The 23,570-nt window shown below is 32.8% G+C and overlaps 1 protein-coding gene across 6 annotated transcripts; it reads right to left on the bottom strand.

The window, feature by feature from the left end:
• Nucleotides 1–5,966: 5,966 nt before the first annotated feature.
• On the bottom strand, nucleotides 5,967–22,695 carry LOC149949696 (uncharacterized). 6 transcript variants are annotated; one of them, XM_090167878.1, is made up of 3 exons: nucleotides 11,845–12,244; nucleotides 6,156–6,385; nucleotides 5,970–6,092 (listed from the first exon to the last, which is right to left on the bottom strand). In XM_090167878.1, the coding sequence occupies exons 1-3, from the start codon at nucleotides 11,868–11,870 to the stop codon at nucleotides 6,022–6,024; spliced, it is 327 nt and encodes a 108-aa protein (XP_090024004.1). In that variant the 5' UTR covers nucleotides 11,871–12,244; the 3' UTR covers nucleotides 5,970–6,021. The 6 variants fall into 6 exon arrangements, 3 of the variants coding, with proteins under 3 accessions (XP_090024002.1, XP_090024004.1, XP_090024003.1); XR_016479832.1 differs by lacking the exon at nucleotides 11,845–12,244 and adding an exon at nucleotides 22,621–22,695 and having other exon boundaries at nucleotides 5,967–6,385; XR_016479830.1 differs by lacking the exon at nucleotides 11,845–12,244 and adding an exon at nucleotides 20,289–21,643 and having other exon boundaries at nucleotides 5,967–6,385.
• Nucleotides 22,696–23,570: the final 875 nt, after the last annotated feature.

Raw genomic sequence — 23,570 nt, 5'->3', positions numbered from 1 at the left:
TTCCCGTAAGAAAGATCAAAAAACAACCATGGCTAAATTGACTAATAGCAAGTCTCAACCTTCGATACCTAAGAAACAGAGGCACAATGCCTGAAGAAAAAAGAGCATCGTGCCATATTAAAACAACTTCACATTACAATGATTACTTCGTGGGAAACTGCGCAAAGCATGACTCAAGACATTTTACAGACTTATCTCGAAAATAAGGGGTTAACTATAGACAATATTCGACCAACCAGAAAATCTACTGACACTGAAGCTCTTTATAAGTGTTTCGTAATACAATCTTCTTCCCCAAAATTAGATCTATTGAATGTAATGACTTGGCCTAAAGGGATCTATTGTCTCTGCCTTTCTGGTACTCGCTCGGATGACAAAATATGGGGTTCCTGCGAAGATGAAGATTCTGCAAAATATGCCAATATACCAATGAGAAAATACCTAATTCGAAACTGTGATTCGGAAACAACCTGTGAGGATATAGCTAATCACCTAAAAGATCTTGACATCAAAAACGCTCAAATCGTAATTCAGAAGGACTCAAATTCCTGGCGGAAATCCTATCTGATATCCTGTGAATCTAAATATGACAAAGCTATCATGAGACCTGAACATTGGCCTAGTCCCCTCCATATTCGTCGATTTAGGGATAATAAACAAACTGAAACTATTGCTCTTGATGAAGTATGACATAAAGGTTTGAACATTGCTCATCTAAACATTTGCAGTATTAGGAATAAAATTGATCACATTAAGGTCATCATGGAAAAATATTCTATTGACATTCTTGGACTAACAGAAACCTGGCTTCATGAGGACGAACCAAATAACTTTCTTGAAATCAGTGGCTACAATCTTTGGAGATTAAACACTTTAAGTAGGAAGGGTAGAGGTATCTGCGTATACTCCAAGAATCATATTCCCTTAAAAATAATTAATGAGCGTATAGACTTTATGGAAGCTATTCCACTGGAAATTCTCTGGCTTACATTTTCTGAGATGAACTCTGCTAGCGTTATTATTGGCTTTATATATATACCCCCAGTCCACGAAATTCACGCAGCATGTGAAACTTTACAAGTCCATCTAGAAAACTTGTTACTTCAATATAGAAATCCTGAAATAATCATTCTTGGGGATACTAATTGCGACTTGAATATGGATCCTAAATCAGCAAAAACGAATCTTTTGTTGAGGACACTTTCTGATTACAAGCAACTGGTTGATACTCCAACGAGGATAACCTCTACTTCTGCAACTACTATTGATCACATTTATACTAATTACCCGGATCGCTTCCAACAGACTGGAGTCATTACCATAGGTTTCTCGGACCATTCTATGATCATTACCAACAGAAAGAAGAAAGCGCGTGTTCTGCACAAAGAAATCAGTACTATAAGAAATTTTACTAAAATGGATCCTGATAATTTTGTACGGGATCTTCAAACTAATGTAAACTCACAGTTACACTCTTTTACTTCTTCCTCTCAAGGAATCCGAATCTTAACTGATCTAATACATACCACGGTTGACAAGTATGCGCCGAAAAGGCAAAAATATATTGTAGTAAACAGTGCTACATGGATCAATTCAAAAATTTAATATAATATGCATGTACGTGATGTACTGAAAAAGAAAAGTAATTCCTATCCAGGTTCGCATTATTATGAGCCATTCAGAAGGCACGTAACCTTGTTAATAAGATGATTCGGCATGAAAAGAAAATGTTCTTTCAAAACAAACTTTTCGACAATGGAGGTGATTTACAGGAAAATTTCTGGAAAACTGTTAAACCGTATATAAACTCTAAAACTAAAACCAATACTCCGGCGCTCTTGGACAAAGACAAACAATTAAGGCTAGAACATCCGCAACAAATCGCGACTCTATTTAATATTACTTTTAATCAGACTGCTGAAAGACTAATGATTAATGCTGTTACTGTTAGTCCTAACCGAGGCATCTTTGTTCCTTCTACAACCTCGACTGCCACCTTCAACTCATTCAAGTTGGTAACGGAACAGGAAATTTTCTTAATATTAAAATCCCTAAGTCCAAATAAATCTTCTGGCGTTGATGATCTGTCACCGCTAATTCTACGCAACCTTGCTGCTATTATTTCTGAATTTGTTGCGAGAATTATAAATTTATCACTTCAGTCAGGGATTTTCCCCACAGAATGGAAATGTGCCAAAATAATCCCAGCATATAAATCTGGAGATATTGAAAATCCCAACAGTTATCGTCCGCTATCGGTACTGCCAACTCTATCAACAACCTGTGAGAAAACTGTGTATAGGCAATCTTATGACTTTCTTAACTCGAATAACTGCTTTTATAAGTATCAATCTGGGTTTCGCCCGGGATATTCTACAATCACAGGAGTTTTTAATTTAAATGAATCAATACTTAAAAATCTCAATCAAGGACTGTTCGTCGTTGTTATTTTTCTTGACCTATCAAAAGCTTTTGATACGGTTCGGCATGACTGTCTTCTCATTACTTTACAAGAAATGGGTATGCAAGATACCCCGCTAAAATGGTTTAAATCCTACTTAGAAAATAGGCAGCAAGAAGTTCATTTTCAAGGGGCAAAATCTGAACCTCTTACAGTAAAATATGGTATTCCCCAGGGGAGTGTCCTCGGACCGATGCTCTTTAATGTCTACACTGTGGATGTTCATAAGTCGCTTAATCACGCTGCTGCTAATGAGTATGCTGCTGCTAATGAGTATGCTGATGATGATGCGCTCTTACTTGCTGGACAGAATTTGAAGGACTTGATTCAAAATTCTGAGTCAGATCTAATCGACATAAATACCAGGCTCTCGCAAAAGGGTTTAGTTCTTAATATGACAAAAACCAAATTTATGATTTTTAGGGAGACGCTGAATAACGTGGAAACTGAATAACGTGCATCCTGATTTACGTGGAAAATGACAGCGACTTGAATAAAGTGGAAACTGAATAGCGTGGAAACTGAATAGCGTGGAAACTGAATAACGTGGAAACTGAATAGCGTGGAAACTGAATAACGTGGAAACTGAATAACGTGGAAACTGAATAACGTGGAAACTGAATAGCGTGGAAACTGAATAGCGTGGAAACTGAATAACATGGAAATGTTTCGCCTTGTCGTTGCTAAAAGTCGCCACTGACTGAATTTTAAAGGCGTCGTTTTCCATTTAAACTAGTTGGGCAAAATCATACAAATTGTTTCACTTGCTGAATTATTTAGTGAAAAATGTATTATTGCTTATTCTCTTTTCTCGAAATTCTTTTTATTCGATAATTATATGGCCTATTTATGCATTGCACCGAAAAGACGATTTTGTATAAATAAAAGAGAAATGAAATGTTCCGAAAATCAGACCCTAACCATGATTACAATTTTGTATTGTGGAAGCTGTGGAGGGGTAAAGGATTTCGAATGGATTTTGTTTGTCTGCAGAGTTCGTCGTAAGTGTCGTCTGCTATTTTATTTTAAAGCGGCCTACGACGTTTTCTTAGCATTGTAGGATTTTATAACCTATTTTCAAGCGTAATATTTAATCTAATTAATCTTAGAAAGGGAATGTTATTATAAATCATGTATTTTTATAATAATTGACCATATTTAAGTGATAAATTCGTTTAATTTTGATATTATTTCGTCGCTTAAGTCAGCGCCATGTGTAAAAGGCCAAGGCCCAAAATAATATTTGCCTACTGTTATCTTGGATAAATTATTTGAGCGTTTTATTTAAATATTAGTTTGAATTAACAAATTTAGATTGTATAATTTCTTACTAAAAAGGTAACATGGCTCACCTGAATATTTTAAGAACACTTCCAGAAATTACCGACCCAACCCTTCTTTCAGTGGCTATAGACCCATTTTGGTGTTTTTGCAAACACTGTTCATATTTTAAATTAATCATGATTTTCTGTTTGCGTAAACATAAAACAAGGGAAATGCCTGTAGGTTAAATATTAGGTTACACCTATTATCCACGTATGTGTATTTTTTGGGGTTATCATTTTTGACTGCGTGTACCTCCTAAGCTCAGATTTGTATTGTATTCCTTTCTCAGGAGAGTTCTAAAGGTAAATTTTGTTTACTAGCCCGATGTTAACACCAAACCCTTCATTTGCATGGAAGCAGCCTTAGTGAGCAGTTTTAAAGAGGGTCTTTTTAAATAATTTTTTCATTGACATTTCTGTCAAATATATGTAAATGCATTTATAGGTACTTGGCAGCAGGACATCATGCAACGTCACCTATGCTTTTTGCTATAGATATAAATTTTCACTCAAAATGATGGCCATCGCCAAACTTACTTAGTTAAATAACTAAATTCATATTAACACGTTAATAGGAATTTGATTCTTAATATACGTAATATTGGTTTCAAATTTTGCAAATGTGATAGAGACCGCTATTATTTGTTGAACTCTACCTGACAAGGTTTATGATTGAAAATCGTTAATAGATTTTCAATCCTATTTATACACACATAAACATATAGTAGGAATATCCAATAAAGCTTATTTTATTATTATTACTATTATTACTAATATTATTATTATTACTATACAAACATACACGCATCTATGCGGCTTAAAGGTTTGAGCATGTTGGTATGCATCGGCTGGAGACGCATGACTTCTTCAAACAGATTCTTACCTTTGTGTCGAAAATAGGAAAAGCCGCATTCACACCTACCCTCTGAAAAGATGCGAGCGCTCCCGCAATGTTTGGATGCTGTTGCGCGTCCCAATGTTTCAGATCGCTTCGGCTGAACCACTTCTTCAACCAGTTTGGCAGCGATTCATGACATCATGTTTTTTAATCTTTAAGAAAATCAACAATCGTGGATTTTTTGCGCCTAATAAAATATTAATATTTTACAAGAAAATTATCTTCCAGCTTTTGGCATAATTAAATTAAAAAAAATTTTCTTTGTGCATTCGTCTTTAATTAGATGGTTTTAAAACGTGACAGAACTGCATGAGCATACGTACTCCTAATTACATGGCTATACTACACATGCCCAATTTTCTTCAAAACTCACTGGAAATTAACGTGTGAACAAACAGATTTCCAAACTCTATTAACCGCAGATAAATCAAAACGAGGGTATGTGTGAACGTGGCTAATGTGAATATATGTTCATACGTATATACACTTATTCATGTAAACATACACATTTATACATACACGTGTGTGTATGTTTGTATGTATATACATAAATATATACATGTGTAATAAACTCCTTTCAAATACTGAAACTACAGAGAGATTACACGTCTTATATTTATTTTTGAGGGAAGACGCCAATATAATGATTTAATAATACTTTTATTTGTTCATACCTCCACCTTAGCTCACTGTTCTTCGGTTCCGGCAACGGGCACGTCTAGCTACACTTACAAGGAGACATCCCGAAGTGTAACCCACCGATTTTGTTCAAACTCGGGGGATTGGTAGACCTTCATGTAACTTGAAAAATCCTAAAGGGAATATATTCAATGGGCAACCGTTTTGCCATGGCAACGAAAAATGTTTTTGACAACAACAAATTTAAATTTTCCCATTGAAAATAACATGGGATTTTGACCTCAAATTGATCAAAAGTTGATCAGTTTTGATGTTTTTTTTATCAATTTATATCTATTTTTTCTATTTTAACCAATTTCAAAATTTCGAAAATACTGGGGAGTATGGGAAAAATTGGTGGACGGTTTGGACGCACAGCTTTCCCCCCCAAAAGGGGGAAAATTCAAATTTCACAAACCTTTGAAAGCTTATAGCTCTGCTACCGCTCATCCTAGTTACTTGTGTAATAGTGCATTCGAAAGCGTGACTCAAGCCCAATAACTAATGTCTAGTACAGGTATAGGCTATCTCGCTTAGTTCCGAAGATATAGCTCAGCGACTATTGGAAAAACCTCAATATGTTCAATGAGAAAAATATGCTTTGAAAATCAATTTTATTTTATTATACAACATTTACACATTACGCTTATTTTTAAGCGTTATTCTTCGTCATCAGAGTCGATAATCACCATGTGCTCTATCATATTGGCACAATCTTCAAGAATACATGCTGAAGAATAGCGAATGTTATTTACCATACACTTGCATGTAGGCAACTTGCATTCTTTCTTACATTTACAAGCCATTAGTTCCAAAACTGAATTAGGCGCAGACTGTGCTTTCATCCAATTTACTTTTATTTCGTTGTCATCAATTATCTGGCCATCTGGACTAGGTATAGCTGGTTGTTTTTCCAAACTTCTTCGCCAAATAGCCGCTTGATAGTTTGCGCGCCTCGAATGTCGGTAAAGTGCATCCTTGCTCGGAGGTAGCTGACTAGAATCTACTTGACCTCTCTTCAGCCTAAAAAGGTCATAGTGAAGATTGTTTACTGAACTTGATTTTGAGGTGGTTAATTGCGTACATTTTGCAAGTAAACTCTAAGTTTATCGAAAAGATGGTCTTCTATAGTCCAAGATTTCCCTAATTCTGACATCGCTTTCTGCACGGCGCCATCTATCACTTTAAACTAGACATTTTCCAAAGGCCACTGAAAGCGCTGGTCGTATCACAAACGGTGAAAGCATGCATTCCTAGTAAAGCCTCACACGCTTCTTTCCAAGGGATTCTGCGACACGTTTAACTGGTAAGGTCGAAATTATAACGTTTTTAAATCGGCTTTGTCATGGCATATCATACACACAATTGGAAGAAATCAATACGGCTCTTTGTCTTGAAAAAATTGAGGCCTGTGACGAATCGGATCTACTATTACTTAAGACGTTTTACCCAAATGTTCCGACAACTTTAGCCTACGACATAGATGAAACTCTTAGCGGCTTGGGCACGTCTCACCGAGATAATGGAATAATTGTTCAGCATAAAGTTTATATCGTTGAACTACCTGATCAACGCTTGATGAGGTCTCGAGATAACCGAAGAAGCAATGGTTGTGATACGACCAGCGCTTTCAGTGGCCTTTGGAAAATGTCTAGTTAAAAGTGATAGATGGCGCCATGAAACCAACCACTCGCTTGGCTCACGGACTAGTGACCTAGCCCTTACCAAAAAATAAGTGGTCTTGTAACTTTTTAAGTTGGTTTTAAGTTCGTATTTGGAACAAATGCCAACTAAATACCAACTAAAAACCTACTTAAAAACCACTTTACACCAACTTAAAACCAACTAAAAGCTTTCTTAATAAAGACCACTTAAAACCAACTTAAAACTTACTTAAAAAGACCTCTTAATAAAGACCACTTAAAGCCAACTTATAACCTACTTAAAAATTATAAGTAATTATCTGACCACTAAAAACCAACTTCAAAAAATGAGTATTTTCCAGCCAACTTAAAAACAACTTAAAAACAACTTATTACCTCTTTAAATAGTTTATTAAAATATGCTGGCAACTTGAACCTACTTAAAACCAACTTAAATGTGAAAACCTACTAAATACCAACTAAAAACCAACTTAAATGTGAAAACCAACTAAATACCAACTAAAAACCAACTTATTTTTTGGTAAGGGAGGTCCTGGTGTTGATAACATAAAAAAATTGAATGTATTACTTTTTAAGAAACTACTAGGTTATAGATATGGACCAGTGTGTGTAAACTGATTAGACCCCTGATGACAGATCAATCGTGTATCTGAAACTAGTCGGGTTCATTTTAATTAATTAATTTATCTTGTGCACTTTTAAATATATAATTGTTGGCCTTTTTTATCTCGTATTATTTGCACTAGTCGCTACTTTTAATTTATGCTATAGAATATTTCAATTTTGAAATGCAAAAGTAATTAATAATCTCGTTACCTTTGTTTTTATCAGAAACAAAGTTTTTAAAGAACTGTGCAAAACTGAGTAAAATTTGTCACGCCAGAGCCAACATTTAAGCCCGGGTCCTCCAACTGATAAACCCATACATTACCAATAGAAAAAACCGGGCAACATTACTGTATGAGAACTAGACTGTACTCATCCAACACGGCTATATAGTTTCATGGTGAATATTCTAAGCTTTTTCCACTCCCCCCCAGGTGGTTAATTATAGATTTGTTCTAATTCATTTGTGAGAAAATGGCACTGCAATGGATTTTCCCGTCATTTAACATTGGCTTAAGAAGCTTGTCTACATGTACATCTAGATAGCTGTAAAAAGTGGTTTAAGTTATATTTCATTGTCTAAGCTAACCAGTAAGAAGATTCAAATACTTTGCATTTATATCGTTATTATGAATGAGGTCGTTGAAGGTTCCATACGAATCTCTTTCTTTTTTCATAACTGAAAATGTATATTGTCATAAAATTACTCTAAATATTTATAATACTCTTATGTAAAGTTTATTATTATTTTCATAGTTCATTTTACATTTTGTTTTTTCTTTGTTAACCACATATATAACTTTGCATGTGAAATAAAATTTGTCTCAGTCATGTAGGAAATTGAGTTTTAAATTTTTTTGTGAACTTGAATTCATTTGCTTATATTATGGATATTTTTCCAAGAAATATCTAGTGGGACAACCTGTGATAAAAAAATTGAGTTAACAATATTAGTTTAAAGTAATTAATTAGATTTGTTTTACTTTCTGTAAATGGAAAGAGCAAAATATCAGTTTATAGGTAGGGTGGCAGAGTGGTTAGGAGCTGGGTTTGATCCCAACTTATGGCACTGGGTGAAAACTGGGAACTACTCCTGCGTTGAGTTCGCAAGTTCTCTCCCCACTGGTTAAAGAGGTTTTCCCCCGAGTTCTTCGTTTTGCCTTCCCATACACACTTGTCAAGGTTAACGGTAATAGTTAGTGTAGGGAGCTGTTGGCTCGCGTGGCATGAAGGGCTTGCCACCACCCTCCTACGCGTCGTAACCCGGCCACCTGTTTAAAGGCATTATAAGTCGCTAGATGACTTGGGCCTAAGGTGGTGCCTTGGGTATTAGACTGAGTATTATTCTTAAGAGGATCAAGCCGGGTTTTTTCTCAGCTTGTGGCACTGCTTTAAAAATTCAAGATCACTCTTGTGTTGATTTTGCAAGTTCTCATGTGGCATAAAGGGCTTGCCACTACCCTTATAAACAATTTAAACCAGCCCACTGAAATAATGGCAACACTATTGTCGATGACTTAGCTGAGCTAATAATTATTATTACTTTTGATTGAATTGAACATGAAAAAAACTTGCAGAATAGAAGCATTGAAATAACTTCGAAGTGTATTATTTTCATTCTTTCATTATTATGACAAATGTTTTGGTTTTTTCTAACAACTAGGTCCCACTGTCAGTAAAGTTCACTTTATCACTTTGGTGAAGAATACACTGAATTATTAGTGCAAAAGCCACCGAGAGCACTCCCGGGCCCCAATAAAGCTATTGCTATTAAAGATAGTGTTCGTACAGGGTTGGGCTATCCACGGAAAAACAAAATTGGGGTTGTTGATTCTACATGTAGCTTCGACTAACAAATAAGAATTAAAGATTGACCTAGGCTTTACAGGTCTAAAATTTCAAGGTAACTCAGACACTTTACACCAAGGCTTTTGATTTAAGTATTTATTTTTATAAACTTCCAATAAAACTAAATTCCATGTTCTCTCTCGTTTTCATTATCGTAAAAGAGTCAAGTAAAATAATGGTTTTTTGGAAATCCAACAATGGCAATCTAGTGAACACTATTTGCTAGTCAGTGTGAAGAGGACATTTTTAATTTAGTACACTCCATTACCTAATTTTTTCTAAATGCCATTATAATAGGCGTTTAGTTTTAAAATAAATCTGCTATCAAACTGAAATTATGAAATTAGAAGTATTGCAGATCCTGCTAACAATTGTGTAGTCGTAAAAGTTTAGCATGAGTTTTGCACTTTTAAAAGCCCCAATTATTTTTACAAATAATTGATTACATGTACTACTTTGTAGCCAGATATTTTTCTAAGTAACAATGAACTTTAATCATTATGCGAATTAATTTATGATCCAGGTTGTGACCCTTTTCATTGCAATGTAACATTTCCAGAATAAGCCTATAGCTATTTTCTTGGAAATTGTACATAGTCAATAACATATTATAAAAATTTACCAGTATGATTTTTCCAGTGAAGTCTGTCAACAAGGAACCTTGTGTTGTTAAAAAGTTGTGGCTCTGTTCAGGCAATGTTTGAAGAGCACAAGCATTATTATACATAAACAATGCAGTTTGGAAATATATAAAATCTATTTAGTACAGATAGCCAACCATGCAACATGGCTGTATGCATACAATTATAATATAAAACTATAATAGCTATATAAAGTCACAAAATGATTGCAAGCCAAAACTATTTTTCTTCTAATTTTTTATTGGAAAAATGCAGTGGTAGCCTGTGCAGGTACATATTTGAAGCTTATAACATTTGTAGTAAATAAAGGGTTACCACAAAATTTTCAGATTCAATTTACGCAAGTAAATTCAAAGTACCAGCCTTTTTTAAATCGTGTTGTCAAAATTGATTAATGAAATTAAAAACGACTTCCCTGAAGATGTCATGCTAGGCACGACGAAACTAGTCGGACTTTCATTGTAAATATCATAAATATTTTATTAAATATGCAAATATAACGAAGTCGTTTTTAATTTCATTAATCATCAACTACGCATATTGAACTTGCAAACCTCCTAAGCCTGTTGTCAAAATTGTAAAGGTTATATTTAGATTCACAACATAACATATATCTTAAGTAAATAGAACTTTACATCGTATGTTTTGTTGTATAACATAGTTGCTTCCATACTATTAAATAACATTGCAAAAGAAACCCATAAAAACCCCTTTCCCTGATCTAACCTTAATGATTAGTGGTAAATTTTTTACACTCATATCAATTCTATGTAGCTAATAAGACTTAAAACCAGAAATATATAATATACCTCTTAGAGAGAAGTATTAATCTCCTTATACTGCTAATGTTATTCTTTTTAAACATGTATCTTCGCAGAGGCTTACTGATTTTATTAAAAATATGGCTTATAAATAAATATTCCTAATTAAGAGTAAATTTTTGCGTTTTAAATCATTAGCCAGCAAAGGTACATGTTTCATTTATACTTCAGATGGATACTTCCCTTGTAAGACATACTAATTTTTATCTTGGTAAATATTTTGAGAAGATAATTGTAACTGAGGTTTTAATGTAGCTAGTAATTGATGCACATGTTGAAAGACGCTGAATCAGATAAAAGGGTCCACCAGCCCCATATTAGGATGAACAAGTGGCCCCTCAAAAATATTTGTTGCTTTTAATTTGATAACTCCCCAACTTATGGAAAATTGCTACTAACAAATGATTCTATAATCCTTTACCATGTTCACAATAGAGAGTAAACACTCCTGGTAGTAGAACTGGGTGGCTGTTGAAAGATTTCCTACAAGCCGAACTTGCTCGTTTTTTAGTCAGATTTATTTTTGCCAGATAATTTCATCCCCCTGTGTCGAAAAAGGGTTCAAACATCTTTTTGCTTTTCCCTTCGCTGTCGCTCTATTGATAGCGACGGTCCCCTCGTAATTCGGACTTCGCGGTTCTCAAGGGCATTGTAACTGCTGACAATTTTGACAGCGCTAACAATGCCGGACTTAATCCTTCCACATGGAGAGGTCGGGAGAGCGAGCTGACCCGTCGCTATCAATGGTAGGGTTTCAAACCCTAAATTTCGAAATGACGGGGAGTCGAACAACAAAAAACGGGAGGTTGCGCGGCGTAAAAACTCCTAAAGAGGGGAGACACGTGCGAGGGGGCGATTTTTTTTCTCATTCACGTCACTGAAAACGGTCCCCGAGATCTTACCATAGGGAATACGGCCGGATAACCATTCCAAGTTCGAGGTATGAATTCCTGGTGAAACCTGTAGTGTACCCTACATACAATAAAGATAAAAAATGTATTATCTTTGGTAAGATAACAAAGGGCCCACTTTGGCAAAACCAAATTTTACTTTATGAAAGAAACAAAACAATTAAATTATCTTATGAAGAACTGGTAATACCTTAGATGAAAACAAATAAGCACTCTTTCCATTACAAAAGTAGACCGATAAATTTGGTTTCAAACAATTAAAATTTTTGATCATTTTTGAATTTTCAAGCGAAGGTGTCAAGAATATTTTTCTCAGGCATACAGTTCAGGTAATTATTGTACACCTAATTCAAAAAAAGGTTTAATTTACGTACTAGCAGAAGTATATAATATATTTCTTACGAGAGAAGTACCTATATACCTAAGCAGTTATTCATTGGAAACATTAATAATGTGTGATGTTTTATGTATCAAAAAAGGGTCTCTTTTACTAAATATTAGAATATAAGCAAAGACCTAAGACTTACTAAGTTAAAAAAAAGTAAATATTGGGTAAATTTTTAATAAAAAAGGTTCTGTCATCCCAATTAAATACTATATGTTTCATAAAAAAAATTAATAGCACTCTGATAAAACTGACGTAATAAGTTTTTAGTAATTGTGTTAAGGTTGCTCCTGGTATAAAGGGTGTCATATTTCTAGAGTTTAATGCTGAATATTGCCACAACAGTATTCCTATTTTCATTTCTTTGTCTATATATTTGGGTAGAGAGAGTGTAACCTAAACTTTCAGAAATTAAAAACAATTTTAGAGTTACGTTAGAAACCAGTAATGTTTCTATGGCAGTATAGTGTTAAACATTTCGTCAATTTTCAAACGTTGCGCCCATTGGAAGAGAGACTTGAAGCAAAAAATTGCCTCGCCGACAATGTTGAAAATCCTTAGTATATTTTCCGTGTACAAAATGGCTTAATATATTTTCTGTGTACAAAATGGCTTATGCAGAATGGTCCCATATTCAAAATGGCTAGTCCTCCATCATCAAACTTATTTGAATATCCACATTCACAAGTCAATACAAGTACTTCTTGAGGAAAAAAGTTAATATTAGAATAAATCAATATGTATATAGTAAGGTATGAGGAAGCTATGAAACAGTATAATTCAGATTAAAATGTAAACATAATAAAGAGTTTAAACCAGCATCGAGTGATTTTCATTAATTTTTGGCACAGTATTTTTAAATACTTTAAATGGTAGAAATATGTACTGTTATTTCATCCCCTTTCATCAAGGTGTCTGAAGATGGGTCTGGATCGAACTATGAGGAGTCAAATGAAGGGTGAAAATGTCCAAAAATAAGAGATACCTTCCAATTGACCCGAAACCAGGCCCTATGGACTACTCTCAAGCTTTCACATCTGTTATTTTGTAATTAAGTACAAATGTTTCAAAAAAATTTAATAAAAATATTTTCCAAATTAGTAAGGTTATTCCTATAGACAGAATGGGAGGTTTACAAGATAGTCTTGCTCTAGTTTGCACATTGGGAAAGTGTTATTACAACCACTCCCAAAAGTAGTGGTTTCCTGTCCAAAATAAATACTTTCCCTACACAAAAACTTCACTAAATCATTAATTGTTTTCCAAATTAATCAGTTTAATTTCCAAATGATTATAACTCGAGGACAGTTCAGCATTTTTATTTGCTAGAAATTTCTGTGTCCTAGTTCTGATCAAATTTGTGCTTAGTTATGCAACTTTAGATCGTCCATAAGTATGTATATATATACAGTAAGTTTCAATATATTTATTATTTTTAAAGCTCCACAAAACGAGAAAGCAGGGTCTGCGCATGGGCAAAAGCATGGTTGGTTTTCAAAAGAGGTACAATTACGCAAAAGAAATAAGAAGTTCACAACGATTAAATATAAATAAATTATGCAATCTCATTGTATTAAAAGAAGACTTTCACAAAAACATTTTCATGCGTTTTACACAATTGTTTCTTACTTTATGCTACTTACTCGAACTTTGGGTGAGGTCCAAACCACAATCAAAAATTGCGGACGGTTTGGGGACGGAAATACCAATACTCCATCTTTTGAAGTTAAATCTTTACAGTAAAAGTTTTTCCCTTCCATGTATATTTGCTTATGATTATGACTATGGAATTCTTTTCACAAATATAGGTTTATGTGTGTATTTTATAGGTTATTGAATAGCTAACTCTACGACTTCAGCAAGATTCACACATATATCATTGTCAAACTGCATTTGATTTTACAGAAGAAACATGAATGTTTGCCATGATGACAAACTAAACATGTTAATCTATTGTTTTTTAGAATTACTACTGAATACTTCTTATTTGGTGCTGTAATGCATACACCAAATGTTGCAAAACTACTGAGACAATAAATGGTTCAACGGTTTCTTCATAAATATCTAGTCACGCAAAATAAATAAGAAAGAACTATGAACATAAAAAACCATAGCCAATGAACTAAAGGGTTCCAACATCTCAATAATTTGGTATTAAATATTGCACAAAAATACATAATTACACAGGGCAAAGCAAAATGTTAAAACTTGTCTGGTTGAGGTGATATTTTGTCTCTCATATAGGATGATGGACAATACATATAATAATATAAATAGGAGTGAGGTCATGTATCAGCTTAATTTACTGTTAAGCTGCAAAAATTTTTAATCCCACTTTACGCATCTATTTTGTTTAAGATATACCAGAATGCTAGGTTACTCTAAAATTGACATTTTTAAGAGCTTGGATTTATCAAAAACAAAGTTGTTTTGTTTCTTTCATTGGATTAATTTATTTAGATAGAAACTGAATTCAGACTATAGTAATTAGTACTTCATTCTTTGGCTAGATCAAATATTTTACTTGCATGTCTTATCAAAACATTGGTTGAGCTCAACAAAGTTTTAAAAGATTTATCTTAATTTTTTTCATGTTATAATTGGCTGAATTGATATGAAAGTTAGGAAAATAACAAAATCATTTAAACACAGACTATTTAAATCTTAGTCATAGTCAAAAATAATAAGAATTAATACCAGCGGATCATTCAACTAGGGTGAAGATATGGTAAAATATTATAAGTTATCTATATATCTCACTAACTACAATTATTTCTGGTAGCAATACATCATAGTAGCACTGCTATTAAAATTGAAAACTGAAGTTCAATTGTAGATTCAGCTAAAATTAATGCTAGTCTTTTTGCACTGTTGAACATTATTGAGTGTTATTAGTCATAAATAATGCGTTGTGGAAGACCAATAACATAAACTACACTAATTCTCTGAATACAGTCACTACTTTTGAAGAACACTATGTTCTTATATCAACAGGCTACATGAAAAATAGACTAACTTTAAGCCATGAAACTAATGTTACAACTAATAGCGAATTTGGCCAAATACCGAATATTCGGGACTGGTATCGCGGATTTTTCGTTTCATGGTTCACACGACTCCTGCGAGACTCTTTTCCAATTCGAACCAGTGGTGTAGTCCTAAAATAAAAAGAACCGGGGCGCTACCTATATACGGCCAACTTCGATTTCGCGCGTAACCGAAGTTGGCTGTACCGGCTGCTATAATAGTAGGTCCAACTTCGATTTTTAGTGTGATCGAAGTTGGCCGTACCTAGGTAGCAATTTGAAATTGTTAATAGTATTTTTCTGCGGGCAAAATGTATCATACATTCACACACCCTCTATTCGAGAAAAATGATTTACGAAATACAAGCAAAATATTACTGAATATTCGTTGCAACACTAATTGAAAATAAATGAGACCACTGTTGTGTTGTGAATCAGTATTTTAATAAATATTCACAACGGAATTTGTTTTGAAATCGTTCAAATGGTTCTGTAGCTATTAATTATCATGTATTTTTATTAAAATATACTCTTGCTGTTTCACAACCAGAGTTGCCACATGTCAGGGAATTTAAAAATGGGTCTAATTGAGAATTTGTAAAAGGTCAGGGAGAAGTCAGGAGATTCAATTTTATTTGGACACTGAATTTAATTTTACTCTAGATCTATGACAAATTATGTGATTATTATTTAGTTCCTTGAATGTTTTGCTAATTTTTTTAACGTTGCAATAACCTTTATACTGAAATAAGTTTATTTAAATTTACCAACTTCTGATAAAAGTAAAATATAAAGTTAAATCTAGTCTAATTTTGCCCTTAAAAAGTCAGGGAAAATCTCTTAAAATCTATGCCGAAAAAAACCGATGCGATTTTTCTGATGTCCATCGTGATGTTAGTGTCAATTGTACGGAATTTTGGTCTCCCACGATTTCACCTGTGAACTGTACATTCTTTTTTAAAATCAATGCCATCAAATGATAGCGACAAAATTTTAGTTATCGTATTTGCTTTAAAAAAAAAGATGCCATCGATGAGCATTACGAAGTATTGACATCTACATTTCCAACGTGCTTTCCAACTGCGTGCTCAGAGAAAACAACAAAAACGACTCCTCTAGTTTATGCGTCATCGATGGGCATGGTGATGTCGAAATCGGAAACGTGAAAAGTCATACAGTAGATTTTTTTCCCCGATGCACATTTGTCTTTTTTTAAGAGCCCTTATAATATCAGGGAAAAGTCTGGGAATTTGAATCTGGAAGTATTGTGGCAACCCTGACTAGTAAAAGTTGTCTCTTTTTTTCAGTATTACGTTGAAAAAAATTAGATTCTTATTTTGGTTTTCTTGAAATATTTAGTTTTTCTGAAAATTACTTAAAGAGCATCAACATAGAAGGGCCAATAACAAAATAAAAAGATTAATGCGTACAAAATATCTGCTAAAGTTATTTCTATAATAGAAGTAATATTTTAATAGAAGCACAACAGTGGAGCTTAGTTACCAAATTTAATATTCAAAAGTGAGGATAGAAAATATTTGGCATTTTATATAATTTCTGAACTGGTTGAATAATAATAATAATTTCCTAGATTGTGGAATTTCACGGCCTTTAGTTTTAGTCTTTCTATCTGATCAACTGTTAGAATGATATATAAGTTCATAAAAAAATTGTAACATAAATAAACGGCTTCATTTTAAGTTTTTATTACACAATTTGAAAACTATTTGGTAAACAAGAATGAACACAAATTGCTGTGGTACGATTAGAAATTCAATATATCTTCTAACATTATTCGACCCTTTAAACATTCAATTTGGTATTTGACTTTTCTAATGTCTATAAAAAATTTTATTAGACAATAAAGACTTGTTTTCTGAAAAAATAATGAAAATTAAACAATAGGAAAAACAGATTAAAATTAAATCCGAGAAAACCAATTTCTTAAAGAATTAAACTGAAATTGTTACAGAACTATTTTAACAATTAATCTCTGTGTAATTTATGAATACTTAACTTCTTTTGGTATTGTAAAAAAAGCAAATGGAATAAATTATAAAAAACAATATTAAAACTATTTAGTTATACACTTCATGTTGTTGAGATCTTCAATTGTCACCTAAATTGTTTAAATCAATTTCAAGTAATGTAATGCACGGTATTAAGAAAAGATTTTTGAATAATGAAAATGGAAAAGAACCAGTGCAACTATCCTTAGTTGCTATATCCTCGACTAGAAATTTAACAAAAGTATTTTTGCAAAATGCATCACGAATGTCCACAATCCAAGCGTGAACATAAAATAAACACTCACTCGCTCAATAACTTTAACAGTGCATCAAAAAACAGTGAAAACCACCAATATGTTTCGAAAGCTTATTACATCAAAGTTGGTTTTCGAAATAAGGTATTTATTTCTGATTATTGGTAATTAATTTCCTTATACGTAAAACAATTATAAATTTATTAAAGGTATAATTTTTATTCTGATGTCATATTAATGTTCACCATAAGAGTTAAAATGATTTTGGAAAATCCCAAAGTTAGGATTAAGGTCTTGAGAAATTTTTCTCTTACAATTTTCTCTCTGGTTTCCCTCTGAAACATTATCTCTCAGCTCGCTCTAGTAGCAACCAATATAAAAACCTGCCCGCAAATGACATCAATAACAGGCACCCAAGAAATTAAGTGAAGCCTACCCTTCCATTTAAAAACTTCAATTTGCTAGTGAATATTTATTTTTCAAGTAAAATCATCATTACCATTATTATTATCATTATATATTTATATACCTTATGCAAAAATCTAATAGATCAAAAACATTCTGACTCTTTAACGCGAAGCAAACTATTAGTAAAATGAAACAGAACAGTGATACAAAACTTTACTGCATAATATGCCATATGAGAGTTATTTCTCCAGTTTGATTTTTATATTTGCCTGATTAAAGTTTCCTCCAAGTTCATTTCAAATATCTTGTTTGGTTGTTGTATTTATTGAATATATAACGCATCATATCAATATAAATCCTTTGTTCATAAGGTGGATGACTTAATTGTGTATCAAAGTGAACTAACACGTTTAAAACCAATATAGTCTTGCTCCGCTCAGCATAATGTCTTTCTGCTCTTTGATTTTGAGCCAAATCTAACTGAATCCAGGTAGATGAGGCTCAAATTATTTTTACACTAATAGTAATTACTAATTTTAAATAATGAATAGTAATCTATGCGATTTTAAAAGTATTATTCAATGGCGCAAATATTGCCCTTTCAAATTCTGGAAAACGAGTTTAGTATACATTTGGATTACACTAACCTTGATGCTACCTTGATCATCATTCTAAGTTGGTTTTATTTTACTATTCTTTTCATACGAAAAAAAACCGTGTTCATTCAATTGGTTTCCAAAATCATCTGGGGTAGGGTATTTCTAGTATTTACCTGCTTATGTCAGGATAAGATTGAATTAATCAGAAGCACATCTACAGTTATAGATAGCAAATTCAAAGGTAGTTTTAATTAAAATTTGTCATTTTCATAATATAAAAATATATTTAATTTTTACAGTAAACGAACACATTGAATGTATTCATTTTGTACCACAAACATCAGCCCCTTTTCTATTATGAGGGTCCAAACGGAACAAGCCTTTCTGCATTTCACATAATTTTGAAACTTGCATGCATTTTTTTAATTACTTACCTATTTTGATTTCGCTTACCAATGTTGAGCAAAGGCTGCCCCTATATGTTCAATATATGGTTTTTTGTGTTTCAAATTGTCTTTGTTTATAATTGACTAGGCATAAAGGAATATTAAATATTCAAAATGGAATTGTGAGCTTCCAAAATAGTGTGTCTAGTGATGTTCGGGCATTCTTATTTAACTAAAAAATATGAAATCATTACAATCTTTTATTATCAGGTTTCATTCCTTATATATTAAACGGTAGAAGGGCAAATGACTGGGCATAGTAAAATGTTTGGAGAGCAAATTTGTTTGCTTTTTACACCATTCAGCTCGCAAATCATATTATGGATAGTCTCCCCATAATTATAACATGTGGTATGATGACTTAACAAATAATTTACGGCTGATAATAGTGATGTCTTGGCTCAGCTTATGAAGACAACCAACATTAAAAAAGAGACAAATACCCTAAAGCTTTTTTTGGAATTTAAGTGTTCACATCCATAAAGAGTATAAACTCTCACGGCGTCAGTAACAAAACTCAATTAAGTGCTCCATAAGTTTATAATACGTTTTTTTAGTTTTGTGATACATTGAAGAATACTACAAAACTTCTATGATTTTTGTGCGATAAACTTCCGGTTAATAAGTTTTCAATAGGCAAGGCTTAGTAATAACTTTATTTTACCAAGTCCGAAAGGGAGTAGGCCTAACCATAGGCCAAATAATGATAAATCTAGAACATTACTTTAAGTAACTTTATTCGAAAAACCCGTCCAATAGCGCTAACACCCGATCGCAGACCTACGTCATTTTGGTAGTAAATTTTTTAAGGGACAGTTTAAAAAAATAATTCACGTGGTCGTCGTTGTAAATATCCGGTATTTATCATTACTTGGCCAAATAGAAAATATGGTAAACAAAATCAAATCTAGAATCTATTACTTTGGTAGAAGACTGCTTACCTACCAATATTTGACTATAGGGTAATTACTTCTGAAATCATCAGACTTTGCTGCATGATAGTAACAGATTTTAACAAAACTTTTTATGTGCGTTCATCTACCTCTACAATGAAGATTTCCGAAGTTTACCGGAAGTATTTCAAAAAATTTATGATTTTCTGAAATTTGAGATTTTTGGCTTAATTTTGGTGTATGTTATTGACATTAATTTTAATATCGCGTTCCCTAAAGGTTGGGAAAACATAAAAAAGGGTATCCTAAGGTAAAACTGTACGCTGAAACAGACTTTGAAATCTATTTCATTGTATCTGCTATAAATTGTGATATACGAGCCAAAACGCGGGGTGAAACTTAATATTTTACTCACTAGGCGGCACACCTCCAACATCAAAAAGCCTTTTTTCAGTGCATCATCTTATACACAGAAACGCTCTTGTAAAATATCGTTTTGGTCTAAGCATTATTTCTATATAAAAATTATATTAAATTTTTCTAATTTTTGACCAATTATTTATTGCAATTTTAAAATATAAAAAAAACCACTAATGGCTATACTAAACAATTTCCATGCAATTTATTCCATTTTCAAGAACCGTGCTTTGGTCTTATTCAAACATTCGTTCGCAAAGTAGTAATGTGGGACTTTTAACTACACAAAGAATTTCAAATTCCGAAATCCAGTGTTCATCTTTTCTATTTGGCCAGTTGTAAGAGCTCAATATTCCGTGCGGGTCCAAAATTGTGGCAACGTATTGGTCAGGCAAGAAGTCGGACCGTGGATGCAACGTTTCATCGCAGATGATTCTTCACCCGAGAGTCTGTTTAATATTATCACAATGTAAATCTATGTAGATTTACATCGTGATAATATTAAAAAACAGACTCGAAAAGACTAAAACCGAACAAGGAACACGCAGTCACCAATCTTTTATCACAATTACGCATTTTTGAAAGTTTAAATCTGCGATGAAACGTTGCATCCACGGTCCGACTTCTTGCCTGGCCAAGTTATATTTCCGAGTAGTTAGAGAAACAAATGAAGAATGCAGAGAATCACTTATTAGTTTACTCACCCGCACGGAATATTGAGCTCTTACAACTGGCCAAATAGAAAAGATGAACACTGGATTTCGGAATTTGAAATTCTTTGTGTAGTTAAAAGTCCCACATCACCAAGGTGAAGACATTACTACTTTGCGAACGAATGTTTGAAAAAGACCAAAGCACGGTTCTTAAAAATGGAATAAATTGCATTGAAATTGTTTAGCATAACCATTAGTGGTTTTTTTATATTACTTCAAAAAAATTGCAATAAATAATTGGTCAAAATAAGAAAAATTTAATATTATTTTTATATAGAAATAATGCTAAGACCAAAACGATATTTTACAAGAACGTTTCTGTGTATAAGATGATGCAATGAATACAGGCTTCTTGATATTGGAGGTGTGCCGCCTAGTGAGTAAAATATTAAGTGTCACCCCACGTTTTGGCTCGTATATCAAAATATATAGCAGATATAATTAAATAGATTTCAAATTCGGTTTCAGCGTACAGTTTTACCTTAGGATACCCTTTTTTATGTTTTCCCAACCTTTAGCGAACGCGATATTAAAATTAATGTCAATAACATACACCAAAATTAAGCCAAAAAACTCCAATTTCAGAAAATCATAACTTATAAATTTTTTGAAATATTTCCGGTAAACTTCGGAAATCTTCATTGTAGAGGTAGATGAACGCACCAAAAAAGTTTTGTTAAAATCTGTTACTATCATGCAGCAAAGTCTGATGATTTCAGAAATAATTACCCTATAGTCAAATATTGGTAGGTAAGCAGTCTTGTACCAAAGTAATAGAATATTTGTTGTAGTGAAGTAAACAGATTCTAGATTTGATTTTGTTTACCATATTTTCTATTTGAGGTTAACTACTTTTCACTACAAAGACGATAGATCCCTTAGTACAAAGTAACTCTAATTTAATGCTGTAAAAATTACTACTAATTGGATTTATAGGCTTCTGGTTTTATTCCGTATGGTAACTTTATAAGTGGTCTAGCTTAGAAACATTTTTGTGCCACTTCTAAACAAAACGGTGAGTTACTTACATTTTAGTTTTATTAGCCACCATACAATTTTAACAATTAATAATTTTTATGAATAAATGTCAAGTCTGACCGGGTTGATTCCTTTAGTGAATGAGTCGGGCCTGGGATTTTCTTAGGTATAGTAAAATCATAATGCGGAATTATTCAAAGTTAACAGAAAAATGGGGATACGTGGATACGTTAGGCCATGGGCCAAGTAATGATAAATACCGGATATTTACTACGACGACCCCGTGAATAATTTTTTTAAACTGTCCCTTAAAAATTTACTCCCAAAATGACGTAGGTCTGCGATCGGGTGTTAGCGCTATTGGAGCGGTTTTTCGAATAAAGTTACTAAAAGTAATGTTCTAGATTTATCATTATTTGGCCAATGGTTAGGCCTACTCACTTTCGGACTTCGGTAAAATAAAGTTATTACTAAGCCTTGCCTATTGAAAACTTATTAACCGGAAGTTTATCGCACAAAAATCATAGCTTTAAATCTTCAAGATAATTTTAACCCTAAACTATTCCTCTCTTATATTTCCTTTGGATTATTTCCACGCATTAAAACAATATGTTAAAGACAGACCGGATTAGTAAGTACCTCAGCTACTGTCAGTCTGCCACTCGTTAAATAAAAAATAATTGTCTGCTTTACTGGACCATGGCCCGACTGGACTATTGGAAAGAAAAAGAAAAAAAAAACCAAAGACTATATAACGCTTTGATTTGGTAGCAATGATGCTAGGGATAAACAAATTAAATAATTTAAGTGTTTGAAAATGTAATTTATCTGAAGCTAGTCTAAAGTATTTGACCACAATTAAACTGCTAAAAATAATTAATTTGCATTTTTGAAGCCATATATAGGCATGGGTAGTACACCGTACTCATGGCCTTGGCTATAATAGCAGATGAGTTTGTCAAAATAGATAAATATCGTATTTAGCGTTTAAACAATAGTTAACCAATATATGTACAATTTTATTGTTTTATACGTCTAAGTACTGTTTAATTTTCGAGTACGCAACTTTTTTACTTGAAAAGATGCTTAATTATTAAAGTTTTTGATGTTTAAACATTTTTCCAATTTAAAAGTTTGTTCGCACTGGGAAGCTTCGCGAACCTATTAGGAAATTGTAGGTTTCTAAGGCTTTGAAGCGCAAAGTGTGAACTTGGATAAATAGGCCTAAACAACCGCGGGAAAGCTAACAAATTGGATTCGTCTAAAGTAAATAGACATGTAGTTCATGTTTAAGTTGATACAAATTGTGAAATTTAATAAGTAATTATACAATTAATGAACTATTATCTTAAGAATATTTTTTTTTATTTGGAGTTATTTGTTTTTTGTCTTTCCCTATATGGTCAAAGCAATAGTAATATCTTGGTTTAATTATAGTAGGAACTTGGATTAATTTTAGTCCTAGTTCTATATTGCAAGGTATATATATTTTTATATCTAAGATATTACCATATTACGACTTTTGATATTAATAATTAGTTAGTCCAAGGTACTACAATTAATCCCATGTAAATTTAAACTGATCAAAT

Source organism: Leiobunum rupestre, chromosome 3 (assembly GCF_980474605.1).
Source record: "Leiobunum rupestre chromosome 3, qqLeiRupe1.1.hap1, whole genome shotgun sequence".
NCBI lineage: Eukaryota > Metazoa > Arthropoda > Arachnida > Opiliones > Sclerosomatidae > Leiobunum > Leiobunum rupestre.
The sequence above is the reverse complement of the archived record's forward strand: the minus strand, read 5'-3'. Positions and strand labels throughout refer to the sequence as shown.

Excerpts from the sequence above, each read along its gene's own strand:
- LOC149949696 (XM_090167876.1), bottom strand. The coding sequence starts at position 11,870 with ATGGTTATCCGGCCGTATTCCCTATG. Across the intron at positions 6,386-11,844 it reads ATCCGGCCGTATTCCCTATG|GCTGAAGAGAGGTCAAGTAG; the intron begins GTAAGATCTCGG and ends TGACCTTTTTAG.